Here is a 22,657-nt window from a genome sequence, read left to right on the forward strand (position 1 = left end):
CTGTTCATGTAACTTTAATGATATCTTCTAAAGTATTTGAAACTATGTAAATTAAAGGGAAAGTTCACACACACACACACACACACACACACACACACACAAAAGTTTCGGTAACCCCTGATGTTTAAATGGTTTGTTCACCCAAAAATGAAAATAACGTCATTTATTACTTACCCTCATGCCGTTCCACACCCGTAAGACCTTCGTTCATCTTCAGAACACAAATTAAGATATTTTTGTTGAAATCCGATGGCTTAGTGAGGCCTGCATAGCCAGAAATGACATTTCCTCTCTCAAGATCCATAAAGGTACTAAAAACATTTTTAAATCAGTTCATGTGAGTACAGTGGTTCAATATTAATATTATAAAGCGACGAGAATATTTCGGGTGCGCCAAAAAAATAATGACTATAATGATGGCCAATTTCAAAGCACTGCTTCGTGAAGCTTCGGAGCGTTATGAATCAGCGTGTCAAATTAGTGGTTCGGAGTGCCAAAGTCACGTGATTTCAGCAGTTTGCCGATTTAACACGCAATCTGAATCATGATTCGACACAAAAGATTCATAACGCTCCGCATTTTTGTCATTTTGGCAAAATGACTCGACAGCGCCACCTACAAAATTTCAAATAAGCGCCCTTCGCGCTACATTTCACGTACAGGTATGAAATTCGGCAGATACATGTAACAGCCCAATACCTACAAAGTCTCTTGGAACAAAATCTGAAAACCAACAGAAAGTGGGATATTTTTAATTATCTTCAAAAATTTTGCCATTTCCAGACATTTTTTTTAAACAGATCAACATCATATTTGGTCAGTCTAATCTTAAGGCCTTAGTGATATTAAATTGCGAAGATCTTGAGTTTTCGTTCAACGCTGTGTCCGTGGCGGCCTGACAAAATCTGATGTTTCACCATGAAAGAGGAAGCTGTTTTAAGTCAGGCATACAATGTCTAACCTGCCCCAAACTTCACATGATTGATAAGAGTCCTGGCCTGAAGATATCTACATGCAAATATTCAATTAGTCATGGCGCCACCTAATGGCAACAGGAAATGGCATGCTTTAAGGCAGGAACACACCAAGCCGACGTTGACGAACTAGTGGCGACGAAAGCAAACTGTGGGGTTGGCTCATGTTGGCAGCGTTTGGGTCCAAAGTTGCCCTGACACACCAAACCGACGCTCAACAGCCGATGGCCAAGTAGCACGTCCTTTCTGCGCCTGCGCAAGATGAAATGCCTTTCTGTACCAGCAGGTGGCAGTAGCTGAATAGCCAATCAGAATGATCAGATGGCCCGACGGACCGCCAAATCGGCCGAAAAAAAGCCGACGAGGACCAACTTCAGCTGACGGTGCGGAACACACTGAGAAAACTTAGTCGGCCGTTGAACAAAAACTGCCCAACGGCCGACTGTCGGCTTGGTGTGTTCCTGCCTTTACACTGTAATTCACTCCCAGAAACACATTTAACCCTTTCGCACGTAAGTTTCAAATATTCTGGCTGACCCCCCCAGCGTGAGTTTTTTAAGGCGACCGTTATTTAGAACGTGTCATTTTATGGTTTCCATGGTGACGCGTCAATGCTTGTTACGTGACACACCGCAGCACTGTATGAATGATGATCTACTTTCATTTAATTTCTACTTTTTTATTCAAAATATTCAGAAATTTGTTAACTATAGCATGAAATATCTAATATTCCGATTGCCAAATATGTGCAAGTGGATGTGTTTTGCTGTTTAAACACCTTTATAACAATCATGTTAGTTGAGCCATATGCGCGATGGGCGCCGCCATGTTAGTTTGCACCGCACAGAGAATCGAAATACATGAAAGTAAGTGAGTCGGTGAACTGGGGAAGAATAGAGTAAGCTTTATAGTTACTTTCACAATGTGTATCTGATATGAATAAAACGTGTCGTCTAATTATAATGGAAAGGGTTGTTATTTCCGCTTCTATAGACATCAGTGTGTATTTTACAAACTCTAAATATATTGTTTTGTTAGTACTAGTGTGTATTTAAATGTCTGAAACCTAAAATAAACATTATTTGGTTGAAAACACTGCATATATGTAATATATGAAAAGCGCTGCGCACGTCCGTCTCTGGTTTAGCGCCAGTTAAAGCGCGCACGTACATTTGAATTTGGCAGTTGATCACGTGATGCACTGAACATTCTAATCACACTCAGGCATACAAATGACCAATCTGCCCCAAACTTCACATGTTTGATAATAATCCTGACCTGAAGACATCAACATGGCAACATTGAGTTATAGTCAAAGTGCCACCTGCTGGCAGCAGGAACTGTGGTGCAATCAAAATGACTTTGCCATATTTCTCTTCTATTTATCCACTTAAATAAATATTACCCATTGTTCACCGTTTTCCTAAAGCCACCCGGTGGCCATAAGCCTAGGTGTGAGGGCACTTTAATCGCTGTTTGCAGCTTTAATTATTATTAAAACTGAATTCGGTTATTGCAGTAATGCATGTTGTAGTTCATACTTGAGGCCTGAGGGTGCCCTCATGCAGAAAGTACAATGTAAACTCATAAAATCATACAAGTTTAAAATCAACTCTAACTTTGGCCAAAGTGTTAGGAACATTTAGTATTCAAAAGCATATAAATGTTTCCTTATAAATATGTTTAATTATAAATTTTCGGTAACCCTTCTGTATGGGGAACAAATATTCACTATTAACTACAACTTTTGCTTCAATCAACTCCTAATTTACTGCTCATTAATAGTTACTTAGGTAGTTTTTGTAGCATTTAAGTTTAGGTATTAGGTAGGATTATGGGATGTAGAATAAGGTCATGAGTTTTGACATGAGGGTGAGTATTTGTTGACAGAAATTTCATTTTTGGGTGAACTAACCCTTTAAAATCTGTTCAAACTGTAAAAGTTGTGTAGTGCATTCCTCCATTAGTCGCTAAATATGCTGACATTGATGATGTTTGTTCTTGAAATGATTTTGAAGAAAATCATGATATACCAAGAATCAAACATATAAGAGCCATATACTGTAATCGAGAAATTAAAATTTTTTTTGTGCATTTATGTTAACTTTTATGTTAGCAGTTAATTATTTTAATTAATTACTAACTTGAAAAGTAACAAAATCCACAAAAAAAAATTTCATGTACATCTTAGACATGTGTGTGTATTTTGCAGATCTCTGAGCAGGTGGACGATGTGTGTGTTACACACGATAAGGATCTCTGTTTAGACTGTTTACAAGAAGACAGTGACATCAGATGGAAATTCACAATCACTACTGAGGTCAGTAAAAACAAACTAACCTGTATCATCTTGCATCCAATTAATAGTTTTATTGCACATTAGCTACTGATAACCTTCTTTGTCTTGTGTGTGTGCATGTGTGTTTGTGTAGAGGTCCTTGGCTCATGTGGCTCTACTGAAAGTGGAAAATGGTGCTGTTTTCTCGTTGAGTGACAGTTTACAGAACAACGTCCCCCCAATCACACACACTGCAGGCCATCACCTTCGCTCCTCTGACTCCACCTACCAGTTGAGTGTGTCTTTCCTGTCGTTCCGCCCTGGTGTGTACGAGCAATGGTTGGTGTTTGACTTCGACATGCGACCAGTTCTGCTCAGGAAACTGAAGGTGAGAGTCGGTCAGCAGTTCCATGCCCAGCCAGAGGAGGCAGAAGAGAATGAATGTGCTGAAATTCTTTCGGATGAGCGCTGGAACAGAGGAAACAGGGTTATTGTGCCCTTCTTTGCCAGAAAGGAGGATGAGCAGTTGCTTAGTACATACAAACCACCCCAGATGAACCTACAGTTCAATCTCCATGCAGATCACAGTTCCCCACTTCACCGAGACAACTACAGAGAGAGAGCTCACCATTTTCTGTTCAGAGAGGAAATTGCAGAGGAGAAGCTCATTAGCAGGTACAAATAGCTTAGAGAAATAGTATATGCTATTTATATATACCATTAGACTGGGTAAACCCAGCCTGATCTGCCGGCGATTTGATTTCGCCCGGCAACTCAGTCTGGAAACCCGTACATTAATTTCTACTGCTTCTGTTACACTTTTGTGGGAACCAATCACAGACTGGCTTATCCACCTTGCTCGCTATTGGCGGGTATAACACGATGACGATAGAGAAGCGACGGCAAGCACGACCGTCAATCCAATTCCTTTTAACCTCTCAACGATGCTGAATGACTTCTTTAGTTTAGCAAACAAATCGCTCGCGTGGGTGTAAATACCACTCACTTTCCTGTTTTTTTTCACAACCTGCAAAAATCGCTCGATGCCATTGCTGCTTCTGCAAACCGCTGATCAATGCTACAAACTAAACCTGTCTGGAGTTTTCGCGTCGCTCTGCAAAGTACATCACCCGGATCGTTGATCTGATTGGTTGAAGGACTATCCAATTGCATGAATAATGCTCGTTGATCACGCCTCTTGTGCAGTAGAAAATACATACAGACTCCCCAGACCAATGTTCAATTTTAAACTGAGCTTGGTCTGGTGATAGCCAGACAAATATACCATAGCATATATGGTATATAATACCATATATGGTGTAAATTTTCATATTTACTGTATTTATATGAATGTGTGAATTCCCCCCCCCAAACCAGTTAAGTGCAAACCACACACCACTGCTGATTTCATTGGTCAACCATCACATAATAGTCATCTGTCACATAGTTTTTCATAGATTCAGTTAGAGTTCATCATGGATCGATTCGATCATAGCAATGCTATCACAATCACTATCTTGCACAAAGTAAAAATGGCCGCACCTCTCTTGCATTAAAAATAAGGCAGATCTCAAATTCAAGCCAATAGCTGTTCTCATGAAATGTGTGCAACGTTGCCATAAAGTCAAAGTATCTTTATGTAATACATAGATAAAATTCATGGAAAAGTGGATAAACAGGTTTGGGTTGGAGTTCACACTGAACATGTGGATTCTGTTATAATGATTGGTTCTTTAATGTAAGGAAAGTGCCACTAATATGGTTATAGAGATCCAATATGTAATTGTAAACAGTATTAAGTGCTGATCTAAGTCCAAGTCCAACCTTTTTTTTATGTCTACAGGCCACACCATCATTAAGGGAGTATAATTTATCTAATGTCATTTTATCAGCCACACCTATCAGACATATTTTCCCTAGCAGATAAGTTTCTCTGTCCCTAGGTTCTTATGGTTTGCAAACAGATGAGTCACAGACTTTGGCTTAGTGTGGGTCACATGGCAACAGCGTTTTACCACATAAATAAATGAATCAGTGATTTTACTCCTTGAATAGAATTTCTACTACTAAAATAGTGTATTTTATTGTTACTTACTTCTCATCACATGCCTCTAACTCTGGAATTTGAACTCATACTGGGATCAGAGGCATTCCATGTTATCATAGTCTGATAGGCAGGTATAATCACTGAATTGAATATAAATGTCACTGAAAGCAAACTGAATGCAAAGATTAAAGGCATTCTTTTCTAACAAGTTAATTGTGGTTTCAGTGAATGGATGAAACTTGGGCAGGGCAGTTTCAAAAATTAACAAGTGCTGTTGTTATGCATAACTAAGACAGTGTAGTAGTAAAAGATGAACATATTGGATGAATGGGTTGGTGTTAAGGTTCACAGTGAATAGGTGGACTGTATTATGAATACTCTCATTCATTTGATTTGTCTCAGTGTCAGTACTAGTGTCACTATTTTGAACAGCCAAAACATTACACCACAAAACAGGACACTAGCTACTGTTTGTTAAATAATTAAGAGATTAAGGCAGACATATTGTCTAGCCACTATTACATTACACCAGTGGTCAGCAATAAGCGACCTGCGGGCCACTGGCCCGCCAGCAATAATATCTGGCCCACACCCGCACGCACACACACACACACACACACACAAAAGTTAAACCAATATTATCCTCAGGTGACCGTTTCGGTAACCTCAGAACACAAATTACGATATTTTAGTTGAAATCCGATGGCTCAGTGAGGCCTGCATAGCCAGCAATGACATTTCCTCTCTCAAGATCCATAAAGGTACTAAAAACATTTTTAAAGCAGTTCATATGAGTACAGTGGTTCAATATTAATATTATAAAACGACGAGAATATTTTGGGTGCGCCAAAAAAATAACGACTATAGTGATGGCCGATTTCAAAGCACTGCTTCGTGAAGCTTCGGAGCGTTATGAATCAGCGTGTCGAATCAGCGGTTCGGAGCGCCAAAGTCATGTGATTTCAGCAGTTTGGCGGTTTAACAAGCGATCTGAATCATGATTCGATACAAAAGATTCATAGCGCTCCGTTTTTTTGAGGGCCTAAACATGCTCGAAAACTCACGAAAGTGTGCAAGTCAGAAGTGCACATGCGTCTTTGCACACGCGTCAGATGTTTTATTTGGGTTCCTGAATTAGGGGTGGCAAAATGACTCGATAGCGCCACCTACAAAATTTCAATTAAGTGCCCTTCACGCTACAGCAATAAGCGGCCTGCGGGCCAAAACTGGCCCGCCAGCAATAATATCTGGCCCACGCCCGCAGCCAGATTATTTTGATAGCGGCTGGTTCTTCGTTGCAAATAAGACACACCGGCTTTGCATTCACAAAACCAGGTAGGATGAATGCACATATGCCCTATTTTCGCTGTCAACTTTCCTTTGATAGTGCCATTTTCTCTCACCAGCTAGCTTAAATGTTAACATCACTCTGCACATGACGTAATAGCGTACCTCTAGCACGCAAACAATAAAAAAAAATGCAGTTTAGTACGTGAGAATGCCAAGGAATAATTCTGAGTGTAAAAGCAGGCTATGTCAAATAATTTTTTACAATAAGTTAGGCTCCACTGTGTAACAACAAGCAAATTAAAATGATAGACATTTATTATTTACAATATGAACCGAGGAAATAAAACATAGTTCGTTAAGAGCATGACTCAAACATGCCATTAATGGGCTTATTCAAGTCCTCTTTTATTTTTGAGTTATTTTTATCCATTCCGCATCTCCCACATATGTGTGTTTTAGCAAGGCGGTCTGTGTTGCAAGTTGATGAATGAAGATACTTGCCAGGTCACTACTCTGCTTTATTAATTTATTTAGTGTAAAATCCGGACACCGCCACACAAACGTTTCTTTTTGTTAATGACTGTCCTACTACAGGATTTAACACTGAGTAACAGCTCACTACTAGTTACAAAAGACACTGAAACAGTCCATCACAGGCAATTCTAGATGGATTTTTTTTTTTCATCAATTATCCTTTGACTATGTTCTGGCCCGCCAACTAGTGGCGAAAATTTTTCTGATGCCAAACTTATTTGCCAACCCCTGCATTACACCATTATTGTAATTCTTTTCTGACATTTTTTTTACATAGATATGTATGGCTTGCCAGATTACTATATGGTAAAAGATAGTAAAATTTGGCATACTAGTCAGACATCTGACATCTGAACAAATAATCCTTCCATTAACTGTTCAATATTCACCCAAGTTTCAAACCACATGAAAGTATAAATAGTTTAATGATACAATACACCATATTTCTGTAGCATATTGTGTTTTGGTCAATATTAGAGTTTTTTTTTTTTTTTTATTTATCAGTATTGAGGATGCTGCTTTTATATATATATGTACAGTTGCTCACGTTTTCTCCCCCCCACCTCCCCTCCAAACTTGCAGATTAAATGTTTGTGGCAGTGTGTCTCTCACTGACCAGCTGAGTGATGGCATATTACGGATTTTTGCTGCACCAGGGAAACTCTTTGCCACTCTGAAGGTGTTTTGCTCGCTCACACCAGACTCTCCTGAAGGGGTGATGCTTAAACGAGGGGTGCAGATGGCTTTGGTGGATTGCATACCAGCAAAAGCCAGTGTGTCAGTAGAGCACAGAAACCAAGTGTATGAGGCATTGGTGCTCAAACAGGCTGCCGGCGAGGGTCACATCGGTCTTCAGCTGTCTGCAAAGTGTGTGTCTGAGCTACAGCTGAGGAAAGAAACCAGGTGTGAAATGGAGGTTCAGTTTCAGCTGAACAGACTGTCGTTCTGTCAGATGCACCAGGCTATTGATTACCTACCAGACTTGCACAACGTTTTACCTGACCTCAGTAACTGTTGTGTCCCTGTGAACATAACCATACAGCCTGAATTGAACAACAAACAGCAAATTGCCTTGAACTTCATCCTTGGCAAGTGCGAGGAAAACAAAGTGGCTCCACCGTTGCTGATATACGGGCCATTTGGCACCGGGAAGACACTCTGTCTCGCCTCAGCAGCCAAAACACTGGCCCTTCGTTCTCAAAACAAAGTGCTCATCTGTACATATACTAACAGGTATGTTATAAATAAAGGATAATACCTTTTCAGCCAGTCATTAGCACAAAATAAACCCTACAGAGGGATCAGGATCATGCATCAAACAAAGTTTGTTTGTTTTTTGTAGTATATACTTATAAGACATTAAAGTTTGAGTTATTATATATTTGTTTTAAAATAAAATGTTAATTTTACATAATTTTTATTATGTGAGAATAAAGAAACTGAAAAGTAATACTAGACATACAAAAATTATTTAGTGGTCATTATACAAAAATATTTGACCATAAAACTCATCAATCAGAACTCATTATTCGGAAGAATGGTGTAATAAAGTTACTTACATGTCCATAAAATGCAATATTATCAATACCAGTTATTTAAAACAAGAAAAAGAACAGATAGGAAGTAAATCTGCATTCAGTGAATATATAAGCTCCTGTCCATTTAAGAAGTCTAATTTTAAGTTTTGTTCCTTATAGCTCTGCAGATTTATATGTCAGAGAACACTTCCACCCATACATTACAAATGGACACCCAAACCTCAAACTACTCAGGATAAAGGCAAACAGAGGTGGTGCCTCCATCAAGGCAACTGATGACATCACTCTGAAATACTGTCTCTGCTCTCCAGATAGACAGTCCTTTATCCTCCCAGCACGTTCTGATCTAGAGTCACACCGCATCATTATAACCACCACATCGATGGCACGGCATCTCCGTGAGTTAAAGCTTCCTGAAGGTTTCTTTAGTCATATCCTGATTGATGAAGCATCTCAGATGCTGGAGGCTGAAGCACTCATGGCTCTGGGATTAGCAGACAAACACACTCGAGTGGTTTTAGCAGGGGACCACATGCAGATGGCTCCAAAACTTTTCTCTGTAACCGATGACAAACGATCAGAACACACCCTGCTCAATCGTCTCTTCCACTACTACCAGGACGAGAGCAGCAATATTGCCAAGAAAAGCAGAGTCATCTTTAATGAGAACTACCGTTCCACCACAGAAATAGTGGACTTTGTATCCACTTACTTCTATGTGAGTGATGGCATCAAGGCCAAAGGGGATGTCCCACCCCACCCGAGGCTACACCCCCTGATCTTTCAGCATGTCAGAGGAGAATGCCATCTGAATTCCACCTCCATGTCCTGGTTCAATCTTGCTGAGGCCAACAGTGTGGTAAACATGGTGCAAAGGCTTCTGACTGACTGGCCAATGGAATGGGGTGATAGAGAGCCAACACAGATCTGTGTTCTTAGTGAAGGCCGACAGGTACTTTAGTGATACAAAGCATTTATCACTCTGACATATGACAAATGTGTTATGACTAAAAATTTGTAATGCTATACCATACAAGTATGGTATGGTGATTTGCTCTATGAATGATAAATATAAACATTTAATATTATTGAAGCATTTGAAAAAAGTTATTTTCCAAATAACGATAATGTAGTGGTATAGTGCTCAAATTACAATACCATCACAAATGTGATATTCACATATCAGAAGTGATACTAAAGTCACAAAAATACAAACCACAATTCTGTTCCATCCATTTTACCTGCTTTCTCTTTTGATTCTTCAGGTTGAGCTAATCAGAATTCATCTCCGTCAGAAAGGGGTTTATGGAGTGTCTGTTCAGAATTTAGCAAACATTCAAGGTACTGGGGGGTCAGAACATCATTGTCTACTGGAGAAGAAAAAAAATCTCACATTTTATTTCATTTACAATTTGTGTCAATATGTATATCCATTTTAAAAATGTTTATTACTATATTTAAATTACAACCTATACCCATAAAAATTCTGTGTCCGTAGGGAAGCAGTTCAGGGCCATCATCATAACAACAGTTCAGACAAGAGACAGACTTCTTCAATCAGAGTCAAGCTGCCCCGAGTTTTTTGATGACATTCGAGCACTAAACACTGCTTTGACCAGAGCCCAATCAATGGTGGTTGTAGTTGGAGATGCTGGTGCTCTTTGTTGTTTTGGAAAGTGTTCAAAAATCTGGAGGTTCTACATAGAGCGTTGCATCAGGAAGGGCAGCACCATACCAGATAATTTCACCACCGATGTTCTACAACAGGAAGTATTGGAAATTTCAAAATTTCAGAAGACAGAAAAGGTAGAAATGGCTGAGAATGATGTACTTTCCCAGGCTGAAACTGATACTATACTGAAAGAGATGGAAGACTATGAAAGTGATGAACAGGACTCAGATGAAGAGAATGAACAAAGGAGGCCTTTATTCTCTTCCTCTGAAAAGGAAAACCTCTTGGAGTTGGTCAGGAAACAGCCTGCTATCTATAGGCATGGGGAATTGGTGATGAAAGGATACCAATCAGCTTATGTAATACCTTACGACAACCCATCTGTACAAATTCATATTGAAGGGAAGAAAAACATTGGCATGTCTTTCCCTGGTGATGAAGTTGTGGTTGAGACCAGACAACATGATGCTGACCATCTTACTGGGAGAGTTTTAGGTTGTACAAACAGACCACCAACATCCTCTGAATTTGTGTGTATATTAGAGGCTGAAAATTACTACAGACGAACACAAGACACTGACAAATATTTGGTGCCAAAAATTATGATACCCCTCAACCGCAACACTACCAAAATACGTATCTTGGTAAAGAAAGAGACTCGCAATTGTATTCCAATATACAAGTTTGTCAATGGCAATTGGACAATAACAAGAAATTTTCGTGTGGATGAACAAACAAAACAAAACTATGTATTTGTTGTTCAGATTTTGGACTGGAAAGCACACTGTTCCTTTCCGCTAGGCAAAGTTACAGATATTCTACCAGTTGGGACATCTTTAGAGGAGGGACTTAATATTTTAAAATCAGAGTTCAAACTAATGTCTCCTCCTCTGATGCAAAAGGATGCAATTTCAGAGATGAAAACTGATGGAATTGATGACAAGAAAAGAAGAGACTTCAGAGATTTACAAACCTTCACTGTTGATCCACCCATGGCTGGAGATTTGGATGATGCCATTAGTGTTAAAGATCTAGGAAGCTGCTTTGAAATAGGGGTTCATGTTGCAGATGTGGCTAGTTTCGTGTCTAAGGACAGCTCACTTGATAGCTTTGCAAAAGAGATGGGAGCAACTTTTTATGGCCCAGGAAAAGAACCTTCATTCATGTTCCCAAAACATCTGGCCACCACCTTTTGGAGTCTTCTCCCAGGCGAAGATCGTAAAGCCATTTCATTAATTGTTAAAGTGGAAAAGCAATCAGGGATTATCACAAGAAAGACCTTTGATCTCTCTCTGGTCAATTCTAAAAAGAAGCTAACCTACAAGAAGGCTGAGGATATAATAAGTCAGTGCAATGATGAGCTGAGATTTGATACTTTGGAGGACTGTGTCAGGGTGGCTTACCGTTTTGCCAGAAGCCAACGCAAAGCACGACTTAAAGAAGACTGGAACTATGCCCAACCTGATAAACAGCGGATGCCAGGGGAGAGAGAAGCAAATCTAATGATTGAAGAGTTAAACATAATGTTTAACCACGAAGTGTCAAAATTTCTGACAGAGCACACAAACACTAAACTCTGCACTCCTCTGAGGTGTCAGGCTCATCCTGATGCAGAACGATTACAAATGATCAGTGATCAACATATGGAACTCATTCCTTTATCGTCACACCTGACATTTCATATCAACAAAAATCGAGAGGACCTGAATAACACAATCACCTTCACTGTTTATTCTCCAGGTTCTAGTGATGACCACTCTGACAATAATCCTAACCCTGATGATAACCTCAGCACTTTATCAAGCCATTTACAAGATGCCATTTCTGTCAGTCACTCTGAATATCATTTTGAAATTGGAGTACACAAAGCAGATTTTTTTAGCTTGGGTGCACAATCAGACATGTGGAGTCTTATGCCAGGCAAAAAGCGTCGTGCCATCTCTTTAATATTGAAAGTGGAAAAGACCAACGGCAAACTAGTAGGGCAAAACTTGGTGCTTTCCTGCATAAAGTCAAACAGGGCATTGTCCTACAGTGAGACTGACAGCATCATCAACCAGCCAGGTGAAAAAGAGATGAAGACTGATTCAATAGAAGGCTGCATCCTTGTGGCTTGTCGTTTTGCACTTTATCACAGGAAACAAAGACTCTCTGGACAAGTGGACTCTTCCAATCCTGCTGATCTTGGATCATCAGAAGACAGCAAGTGCAGTTTAATGATGGAGGAGCTGAAGTTGATGTTTAAAAGAGCTTGTGAACAGCTGATTGATCAAGAAACCCTGTTTCCGAACACCTTAGTGACAGCTTCGCCTGAACTGGTGTGTAAACTGAAGAAAAACAAGGAGGAATGTGAGTCCCTACAAGCACTGGATAATCATCTGGATTCAAAAAGTGGGCAGAACAATGGCAGTTTCACCATTCTGACATCTGTGTGGAAAAAGATTGAATCAGCAGCTTCGAAATGTGACTTTTACAAAATGGCTGACCTCATTTCTACAGATGACATTCATCCACAGTTGGTTCCAGCAGTTGTTCAGTTAAAGGCCAGTATCCAAAAAGCTTTTTTCATTCGTTCTCGGTCATGCAAAGACGCTTTACTTGGGCACTATTCGTTGAATCTGGACTCATACACACATTCATCCTCACCCATTCGCCGGTACATAGATGTGGTTCTTCAGAGGCTCATGCATGCAGTTCTCAACGATCGTCCTGTTGAGTATTCGCAGACAGACATTGATCTGTTGTGTGACAAGTGTAAACAAGGAGAAATGAGGGCACAGCAGTATGAGAGTAAAGCAGAGTCACTTAATCTGGCAGTCAGTCTACAAAAACAAAGCACATACAAAATGGCTTTTGTCACCTTTGTTCGACATGACAGCGAAAGTTTCAAATTATCATTTCCATTTGATAAAGGAACTTTCCCGGACAGGCTTCCTGTTAAGTACAGAAATTTGCAGCTTGAGGATCAACCGTTATTTTGCAAAAAACAAGTGAAACTGACTTGGAAAAAACGGATATATTCACTGAGCATGACACAGAGCCCACTGCAGAACTTGAGATTCTGTTCAGAGATACAGCAAAGCACCTGGCACGCCATTGTTGAGGCAGTGAGAGACGAACAATGGGAAGAGGCACAGTCCCTCATACTGGCAGCAGATGTGAACGATCACAGTGAGACCAATGAAGTGCATACATCTCGATTGGATCCTGATAACACTTTTATGTCAGAAGATGATCATTACACTGACTTCACACTCTATTTGAAAGTTGGAGACACTGTCCAGGTCCAGCTGACCTCAGAACAGGATAGGGGCTACTGGGCGCCAACTGTACAATTATTGAGTCTGAGTTCAAACTTTGAGATCTGTGTGGAACACACTGATAAACCTATAAAGTGCTTTTCCAAACTTGCAAACCACCGATCCAAAGGTCACTATAAGGATGTAGAGGAGTATGTGCAGATATGGAAGCCCCTCTGTGAAATGGAGTCTGCTGCGACTGCTGTGGATGACAGTGATTGTGTAGTGATAGAGAATGTGCAGATAGCTTGGATGAAATCCTTTGATGATTCCAAACTCTCTGGAAATTTCTCACTGCCTGTAGAATGTGTCAAAAAATGGGCAATTGAATTTGACCTGGCCAAGTGTTTCCTCTGTATCCGAAAGAGAGTTTTGAAGGAGACCCAAGCAAATCAGACAGAGCTGGATCCAGACTACTTTACTTGGGTGGCCCATGGTGTGACAACTCGGTGTTTAGATCCTCCAGAGATCAGTGTGAATAAGTCCAAAATTATTCACTTTAGCATAAAAAATACATCCATGATCATTCCAAAATTCAAGCGGGATGCCAAATTCACAGTGGAGGTGATCCCAAAACTCATTCCAGACATGTAAGCATGTACATCACAACCATATTATATTTGAATACACTACAACTAACACCATCATAAATCAGTTCATAAATATGTTTTGTTCAGTTCATAGAGGCAAAGTCATGACAATGAGTTGCAATGATGTGTGATTTTTTTTTCTGCTTGATTTATCCAGACGGAAGGAAAGTGCAGTGAATAATTTAACAGCAGCTAACGGTCTCGTTAAGAACATTGCACTAAGACACCGGATTGGGAAAGAAAGTATGCAATTAAATTCATAATATGTCATATGTTGAGAGAATGTTTTTTAAATACACAAAATGTGGTTCTGTGATTTCGAAAGGTATTACAAAAGTAAAAAACATTGAAAAAAAAAACTTTTGACAGCATTTTTTAAACACGTTTTTGTTCTTTGCACATTGTGCCACAGTGAAATGCAAAGTGTGATTTCTATTGTGTATTGAAACATAGTTTAATAAAAGCAAAAGATGCATCACAAAGAAAAGGAAAAAAAATAGCCAAAATAAAGCTCAAAGGGCCCCATCATACACCCAGCACAATGCGACGCCAGGCATTACTCAAGTGTTTCACCCCGACGCAGTTATCATTTTTATGTTCAGCACCACATTGCACTCGCGCCCATCTGTTCGCCCATGGGTGTGCTGGTCTGAAAACAGACACAGGCGCATTGTTGGCGTGTTGCTATTTTGACGCAACTGAAAACGACTGCACCATTGACCAAGAAATACCTGGTCTAAAGTCAATGGCGCAGTATTTATTTATTTTTTGTTATTTAAAAAGCGTGTTAGTAATATGCACCTATAGGTGGGTGCACAACATGCGTACACTCTGCTTGTTACACACGAACACGCAGCATCACACAAACATTTTTTAATTTTAAAAATTAAAAGATTCCTTTCTGGAGAAGCATTCAGTCTTTGGTGCAAGCGCAACAGGCTTTTAAAGGGAATGGGAGATGAGACTCTGATTGGTTTATTGCACGTAATGCCCAAAACACACCCATGACTCATTAAGAGACAAGGTATAACCCCTTTGGACCATGCTCCTGGTGTGCTGACCATTTTTTCCCATCGTTAAACTGCCAAAAGTGGATTCAGACACACCTTAAGTGCACATGCACCATGCGCTTCAGACCATGTCCTTAGATCGTTAAAATAGGGCCTAAAGTGTTGCAAAAGAATTGCTGCCAAAAATCAGTTGCAGAGAAAACTACAGCATATTCATTTTCATTTTGGTTTCAGAAGAAATATTTAAATTTTATACTTGTTTTGTTTTATTTACTTATATAATATACCTACACAGGGTGTTGGTGTCTTGTTTAATTTTCTGATTTCTTTTTAATTCTTCATTGAACACCACATCGAACCTAAGTCATTATGTGAGCTTAAAATGATATATTTGCACTTTATATGTTAAACATGTACTGTACATGTACTTTAGTTCATTGGTTGTTTCGGCTCTATCAATCCACAGGCTCTGAACCAGCTGTATTACCATTTGTGCTTATGAGAGAGGAACCACCAGCAGGTCTGCCTCGACTGAATGAAAGCCAGTTTAAAGCTTTGGAGCGAGCTCTAAATGGCAAATTCACTCTCATTCAAGGGCCTCCAGGTTAAACATTCTGAGCATATACAGTTTTTTGTTTAGCCTTCAAGGCTAATTTACACTGCAACAGACACATTTGTCAGGTTTTGTTTGATGAGTGTGTTTCCTCATATGCTGGTGTTGGTCAGAATGTTTTTTTTTTTTTTTTTGTAGACTGAATGTTCAATCCCCATTTGTTGGGTTGTGGAATATCTGAGAAGTGATGTACTGTAATATGGTGATTGTCAGTGTTGATTGGCATCTGTTTGTGTAGTGTTAATTGCCCTTAAATTACAGACAAACTCAGTTAAAGGGTTAGTTCACCAAAAAATGAAAATTATGTAATTTATTACCCTCATGTAGTTCTATACCTGTAAGACCTTCATTCATCTTCAAAACACAAATTAAGATATTTTTTTATAAAATCCAATGGCTCAGTGAGGCCTCTATTTCCAGCAAGACAATTAACACTTTCAGATAGAAAGGTACTAAAAACATATTTAAAACAGTTAATGTGAGTACAGTGGTTCAACCTAAATATTATAAAGCGACGAGAATACTTTTTGTGCACCAAAAAAAACAAAATAAAGATTTTTTTTAAACAATATCTAGTGATGGCCGATTTCAAAACACTGCATCATGAAGCTTCGAAGCTTTACAAATCTTTTGTTTCGAATTGGTGGTTTGGATCACGTATCAAACTGCCAAAGTCACGTGAACTATTGAAATCTCGAAACACTTATGATGTAACGAAGCCTCATTTACTGAAGTCATGGGACTTTGGTGCTCCAAACCACTGATTCAAAACAAAAGATTCGAAGTTCCATGAAGCAGTGTTTTGAAATCAATATTGTTGAAAAGTCATTAATTTTTTTTTTTTGGTGCACAAAAAGTATTCTCATTGCTTTATAATATTAAGGTTGAACCACGCAGTCACATGATCTGTTTTAAATATGTTTTTAGTACCTTTCTGGGCATCTGAAAGTGTTAATTATCTTGCTGGAAATAGAGGCCTCTCCAAGCCATCAGATTTTATCAAAAATATCTTAATTTGTGTTCCGAAGATGAACGAAGGTCTTACAGTTGTAGAACTACATGAGGGTGAGTAATTAATGACAACATTTTCATTAAACCCTTTAAGTTTATCACAGTCACAGGGATTTTATCTTTTTTTTTTCTCAATGCTTCTTAATGGGACTTTTTCTTAATGGTTTTTTTATGTTTGCCCTTTATAGGAACAGGAAAGACAGTTGTAGGAGCATATATAGTGTACTGGTTCTCTCATCTGAACTCTAAGAATCCTAGGAAGCTAAAGGACCCAAAAGACAAAGAAAAGAGAGAGGTTATTCTTTACTGTGGACCCTCAAACAAGTCTGTGGATGTAGTTGCAGGTACGCCGATGTTTGTGTTCTAAGTAACTAGTATTCGTGTGAAGAAGAAACTTATGTATTATGTGCTTGTGTTGTGTGTACAGAATACCTGCTCAAGTTTGGAGAGCAGCTGAAGCCATTACGTGTGTACAGCAGACAGATGGAGATGCAGGAGTATCCCTATCCCGGCAGCAACATCCAGTTATCACACAAATCACTGCGCCAAGAGCAGTCTAAATCTGAGCTCAGGTACTGCCAATGAACCAAAAATTGCCTTAACATATTGTCACTCATCATCATGCTATTGCTAAAAAAAAAAAAACATTTTACCTTTACATAACTCAAACTTCACATTGCTGTTTCTAGGAAAATAACTCTTCATCATAGAATTCGAGACAACTCTCACAACCCTCATTCTCAAGCAATAAAGGACTTTGATAAAAGAATTGATTCACTGACAGATGAACAAGTAGAAGAGTACGTAGATGTTTTTGTTGTATTAATGCTGTTTGCTTTCACTTGAAAATGCTACATGGTCATAAACAACTTTAAATACCGGTGGCTTAATTTCAATTGCCATCATCATCTAAATCCATCTAAAACACATCTCTGTATCTAAGAGTGTGTCTACAAGTTTGTAACTGTGTGTGAATGCATGTCTGCATGACACTAAATTGTGTGTATTCTCAGATATAAGAAGCTGCTAAATTCTGCACGTTTGTATGAACTGGAAAGGCATGATATTATTCTATGCACCTGCACGGCTGCCGCCTCCCCCAACCTCACCAAGACACTCAGTGCACGACAGATCCTCATCGATGAGTGCGCCATGGCAACAGAACCCCAGACGCTTGTCCCACTGGTCAGCTTCAAACCTGAGAAGGTCAGAGTGACTCTTGACCCATCTAACAAACAAGTCAAAACAATATAAAATGGAAATAAATTGAACAGAAATGTTAAGGAACTTGCTGTAAAGCACTAACACAGCCTAATTCTTCAAAGCACTGAAACTAGATTTTGGAAGAAAGTTAAACTTAAAACACACTCTTTATAGCATACTAAACAAAGAATCCACAGGAAGCTGGACACAAAGAACTCCTTTTAGTTTTAATAATATTCCTGAGTAAATGATGGCAAAACCAGATGTTGAAAAATAATAAGCATTTTATTCTACTGTTCTGATGCTCCCTGCCATGCTTGCTTAGCTTGTCACTTTGTTCGTGACTTGCTCTGCCCCAAAAACTATGGCTTGCATCTATATTTATGAATACTTTCTGTTTGCCAACATAAATGACGTTATCAGGATGGGTATTTTGGGTGGAGAATCCCCTCAATCTCTTCTCTTGAACTTGAATATCTTTCTTGTTCCCTTTCGTGGGAACTATCGACGCTACGTCAATGACGTGATGGGAACCTTCTGCATTTTGTGTTCATGAAGCACCTCTGTATCCAACCAATGAGAAGACGTGACGTCAGAGGCGGGTGACGTCACGGACCAGGAAACTATAAAGCATACCAAAAACAGAAAACGCCAGCTTCTGTTGTCTTCAGCAAGCGCTATCTGTATCTTGTCTGTCTTATTTACTGTTGTTTGTCCCTGCACACATTGCACACACTGATCTCTTTGTCCAAGGACAAGAGTTTCATAACACAAAATAAGACAAATATATATATATATATATAAATGGCGGAAAAGCAGCAAAAGTTTACAAAGTGTGCTCCTCCCTGTCCGCGCTTCATTACGGACGGGGATACACATGAAATGTGTGTAAAATGCCTGGGAGTTGAGCATGCATAGGCAGCTCTCGAGGGAGCTGTCTGTGTACATTGCGAGAGGCTCACTCTCAGAGTGCTGCGTTCACGCCGGGCGCTCTTTGAGGAGGGCGCCGCGGCGAGTGTTCCCCGCGGGTCCGGTCCCGCTGCTGCTGAGGCACAGCGAAGGCTGCACTCGTGGGGTTCACAAATGGATTTAGCAGAGGGGGGAGAGACGGGCTCTGCCCTATCGCTCCCCTTACCTGCTAGACCCAGTGTCTCTCCTCTGGTGGCGGAAGCACGCGCTGCGGTTTCTTCCCCCCGGAGAGAGATACCGGCACTCAACATATCTTCCTCCGAGGAGGTTGATGTGGAGGGTGCCGAAGAAGGAGATGAGTGACTGCCATCCTCATCTCCAGCATACGAGGAGCTTTTGGAGGTAGTGACCAGGGCAGTTGAAAAGTTAAACATAGACTGGCCCGCAGAGAAAAGTGAAACTCAGCCTAAGAGCAAACTCGATGAAAGATTTCTTCCAGCGCGGTCACTACCCCAGCGTCGGGGTCTGCCGTTCTTTCCCGACCTCCACACCGAGGTGTCGAGGTCGTGGAAGAGACCAGTACAATACCGTGTTTACAGCCCCCAAACGTCATTATACAGTAACATCATGGGGCTGAAACACCACGGCTATGGGGCGATGCCTCGGGTGGAAGTGACGCTCGCCAGCTATCTCTCTCCCGAGTCTGCGTCGTCCCTTAAGACCCCGACGTTGCCCACTAAGCCATTAAAAACAACCTCCAGCTTAGTGGGCAAGGCTTATTCGGCGGCAGGTCAGGCGGCGGCATGCCTGCATACGATGTCTATCTTGCAGGCTTACCAAGCCAACCTGCTGGGGGAAATAGATGAGAGCGGGGAAGCGTCATTTGAAGCTATACATGAGCTTAGGAAGGCGGCAGATCTAGCTCTCCGGGCCACCAAGGAGACGGCCAAATCAATCGGCCGCTCTATGGCAGCCCTGGTGGCCACGGAGAGGCACCTTTGGCTCAATTTATCCGACATAAAGGAAAAGGATAAGAACGTCCTGATGGATGCGCGGCTGTCTCCTGGTGGCCTGTTCGGCGACGCAGTGACATCTGTCGTCGACAGGTTCCAGGAGACACGCAAGCAGTCAGCGGCATTTCAAAAGCTTCTCCCCCGTCGCTCTCATCCCCCCGAGGCTGCTGGGCGGGAGCAGTCTCGGCCGATAACCAGCTCCTCGGCGCACAGGGCACAGCAGAAAGCCAGTGTGGCCACCCGGGCTCCCCCGCAGAAAGCTTGGGGACCGGGGCGGTCGGCACAGGTGAAGCCTTCCGGGGGTAGGGCGGATCTGAGGACCGTCATTATCTCCCAGAAGGCTTCCAAGAAAAGGTCCTGACGCCAGTCACTCGGGACCTTTGAGGGCAGTCCCCTCCGGGGTAATTCAATTGTCATATCAGGCGCCCGTCCTACCCCGGTGCCCTCAGGGGGCCGTTCTGCCAACCCTGCCACCCAGTGTGCGTCAGGGCGCAGCGGTCTCCACCGATCCTCTGAGGGGGGTCGGTCAGTGCTCGATTCGTTTGTCTGCCGGTGCGCCGTGTCAGACGAACGAGCCAAGTGCTCAAAAAACACCAGAGACCAGTCTCGAGAGACTGGTTCCCTTAGTAGAATATGTGGAAGAATGGAAACATCTCCCGAACATTTCGAAATGGGTACTGTTCATAATACAACAGGGTTACAGAATTCAGTTCGGTTCTCGACCGCCCAAGTTCAATGGGGTTCTCCACACAGTGGTAGCCCCAGAGCAGTCTCTGGTGATGGAACAAGAAGTTACGACGCTTTTGCAAAAAGGAGCTATAGAGAGGGTTTCTCCTCCCAGCAAAATGTCAGGCTTTTACAGCCGCTTCTTCATTGTTCCAAAGAAGGATGGAGGGTTGCGTCCGATCATAGACTTACGTGTGCTAAATCGATCTGTAAAGAAGTTGAAGTTCAAGATGCTCACACTCAAACAGATTATCCCACAGATCAGGTCCGAGGACTGGTTTGTGGCAATAGATCTGAAAGACGCTTATTTTCATGTATCCATCCATCCTTCTCACAGGAAGTTCCTCAGGTTTGCTTTCAGGGGCGAAGCTTACCAATACAGGGTCCTTCCTTTCGGCCTATCTCTATCACCCCGCACGTTCACGAAGTGCGTGGATGCAGCGCTGGCTCCGTTGAGACTCCAGGGCATCCGCGTACTGAACTATATCGACGATTGGTTGATATTAGCTCAAACAGAACGTCTAGCAGTTCAACATCGAGATGTTGTTCTGTCACACATGAAGAAGCTTGGGTTGAGGCTCAATGCCAAAAAGAGTGTGCTGGTCCCGAGTCAGGTTGCAAATTATCTGGGTGTAATCTGGGATTCCACCACGATGCAGGCGCAATTGACTCCTGCTCGTGTGAATTCCATTCTCGGGGCCGTGAACGGGGTGAAGTTAGGCCAGTCACTCACTGTAAAACAGTTTCAGAGACTGTTGGGTCTGATGGCAGCTGCGTCCAACGTTATTACTATTGGCCTTCTGCACATGAGACCCTTACAGTGGTGGCTCAGGACCAAGGGGTTTTCCCCGAGGGGGAATCCTTTTCGTATGATCAAAGTCACGCAGCGATGCCTTCGTGCTCTGGTCATGTGGAAAAAGCCTTGGTTCCTGTCCCAAGGACCCGTGTTGGGAACTCCTCGTCATTGCGTAATGCTAACGACAGATGCTTCCCTCACGGGCTGGGGAGCGATCATGAGTGGTCGCTCAGCTCAGGGTCTCTGGGAGGACCATCAGCTCTCCTGGCACATAAATCGGCTGGAGATGATGGCGGTGTTTCTAGCACTAAAACACTTCCTCCCAGACCTGAGGGGACACCATGTGTTGGTCCGCACGGACAACACTACAGTGGTCTCATATATCAACCACCAGGGGGGTTTGCGGTCTCGCCTGCTCTGCAATCTGGTCAGCCGCATCCTCCTGTGGGCCCAGGGAAAACTCCTTTCATTGAAAGCAGCATATATTCCGGGGCGGTTGAATGTGGGAGCAGACGCTCTGTCGAGGCAGGGCGCGAGGCTGGGGGAATGGAAACTCCACAACGATGCGGCGGAGTTGATATGGAAAGTCTACGGTCGAGCTCAAGTCGATCTATTTGCCACAGAGGAGTCAACTCAGTGCCCTCTGTGGTACTCTCTGGAGCACCCAGCGCCTCTAGGGCTGGATGCTATGCTACAGACGTGGCCGAGGCTACGCCTTTATGCATTCCCCCCAGTCTCATTGCTCCCGGGAGTTCTGGAGAAGGTTCGCCAGGAGAGGGCCGACCTAATACTGGTTCCCCCTTACTGGCCGACAAGAATATGGTTTGCGGACCTAATATCTCTCCTTCACGGCTCTCCTATGGAGCTTCCTCTCAGACAGGATCTCCTGTCACAAGCGGGCGGCACGATTCTCCATCCCCGCCCAGAAATGTGGAAACTATGGGCCTGGCCTCTGAGGGGGCAAGGCTCATAGAATCTGGTCTCCCAACCGAAGTTGTGGAGACCATCCTTCACTCCAGAGCTCCCTCCACGAGGAAGCTGTATATGTATAAATGGAAACTGTTCGCTACATGGTGTGGCCAGCGTAATATGGACCCTGTCCACTCTCCTAGTAGCTGTGTGCTACAATTCCTTCAGGAAAAGTTTTCAGAAGG

General features: G+C 41.9%; 1 protein-coding gene across 1 annotated transcript in view; it reads left to right on the forward strand.

The window, feature by feature from the left end:
- helz2b (helicase with zinc finger 2b) overlaps positions 1-22,657 on the forward strand; it is a 34,842-nt gene that overhangs the window by 3,126 nt on the left and 9,059 nt on the right. The window contains exons 3-14 of the mRNA XM_048164802.1: positions 3,187-3,294; positions 3,407-3,927; positions 7,706-8,356; positions 8,821-9,613; positions 9,927-10,002; positions 10,160-14,222; positions 14,380-14,465; positions 15,699-15,836; positions 17,045-17,200; positions 17,284-17,428; positions 17,546-17,656; positions 17,870-18,062. Coding sequence (XP_048020759.1) covers positions 3,187-3,294; positions 3,407-3,927; positions 7,706-8,356; positions 8,821-9,613; positions 9,927-10,002; positions 10,160-14,222; positions 14,380-14,465; positions 15,699-15,836; positions 17,045-17,200; positions 17,284-17,428; positions 17,546-17,656; positions 17,870-18,062 — 7,041 coding nt within the window. The remainder of the gene's footprint in view (positions 1-3,186; positions 3,295-3,406; positions 3,928-7,705; positions 8,357-8,820; positions 9,614-9,926; positions 10,003-10,159; positions 14,223-14,379; positions 14,466-15,698; positions 15,837-17,044; positions 17,201-17,283; positions 17,429-17,545; positions 17,657-17,869; positions 18,063-22,657) is intronic.

The sequence above is a fragment of the Megalobrama amblycephala genome, linkage group LG17 (assembly GCF_018812025.1).
Source record: "Megalobrama amblycephala isolate DHTTF-2021 linkage group LG17, ASM1881202v1, whole genome shotgun sequence".
NCBI classification, from domain to species: Eukaryota; Metazoa; Chordata; class Actinopteri; order Cypriniformes; family Xenocyprididae; genus Megalobrama; species Megalobrama amblycephala.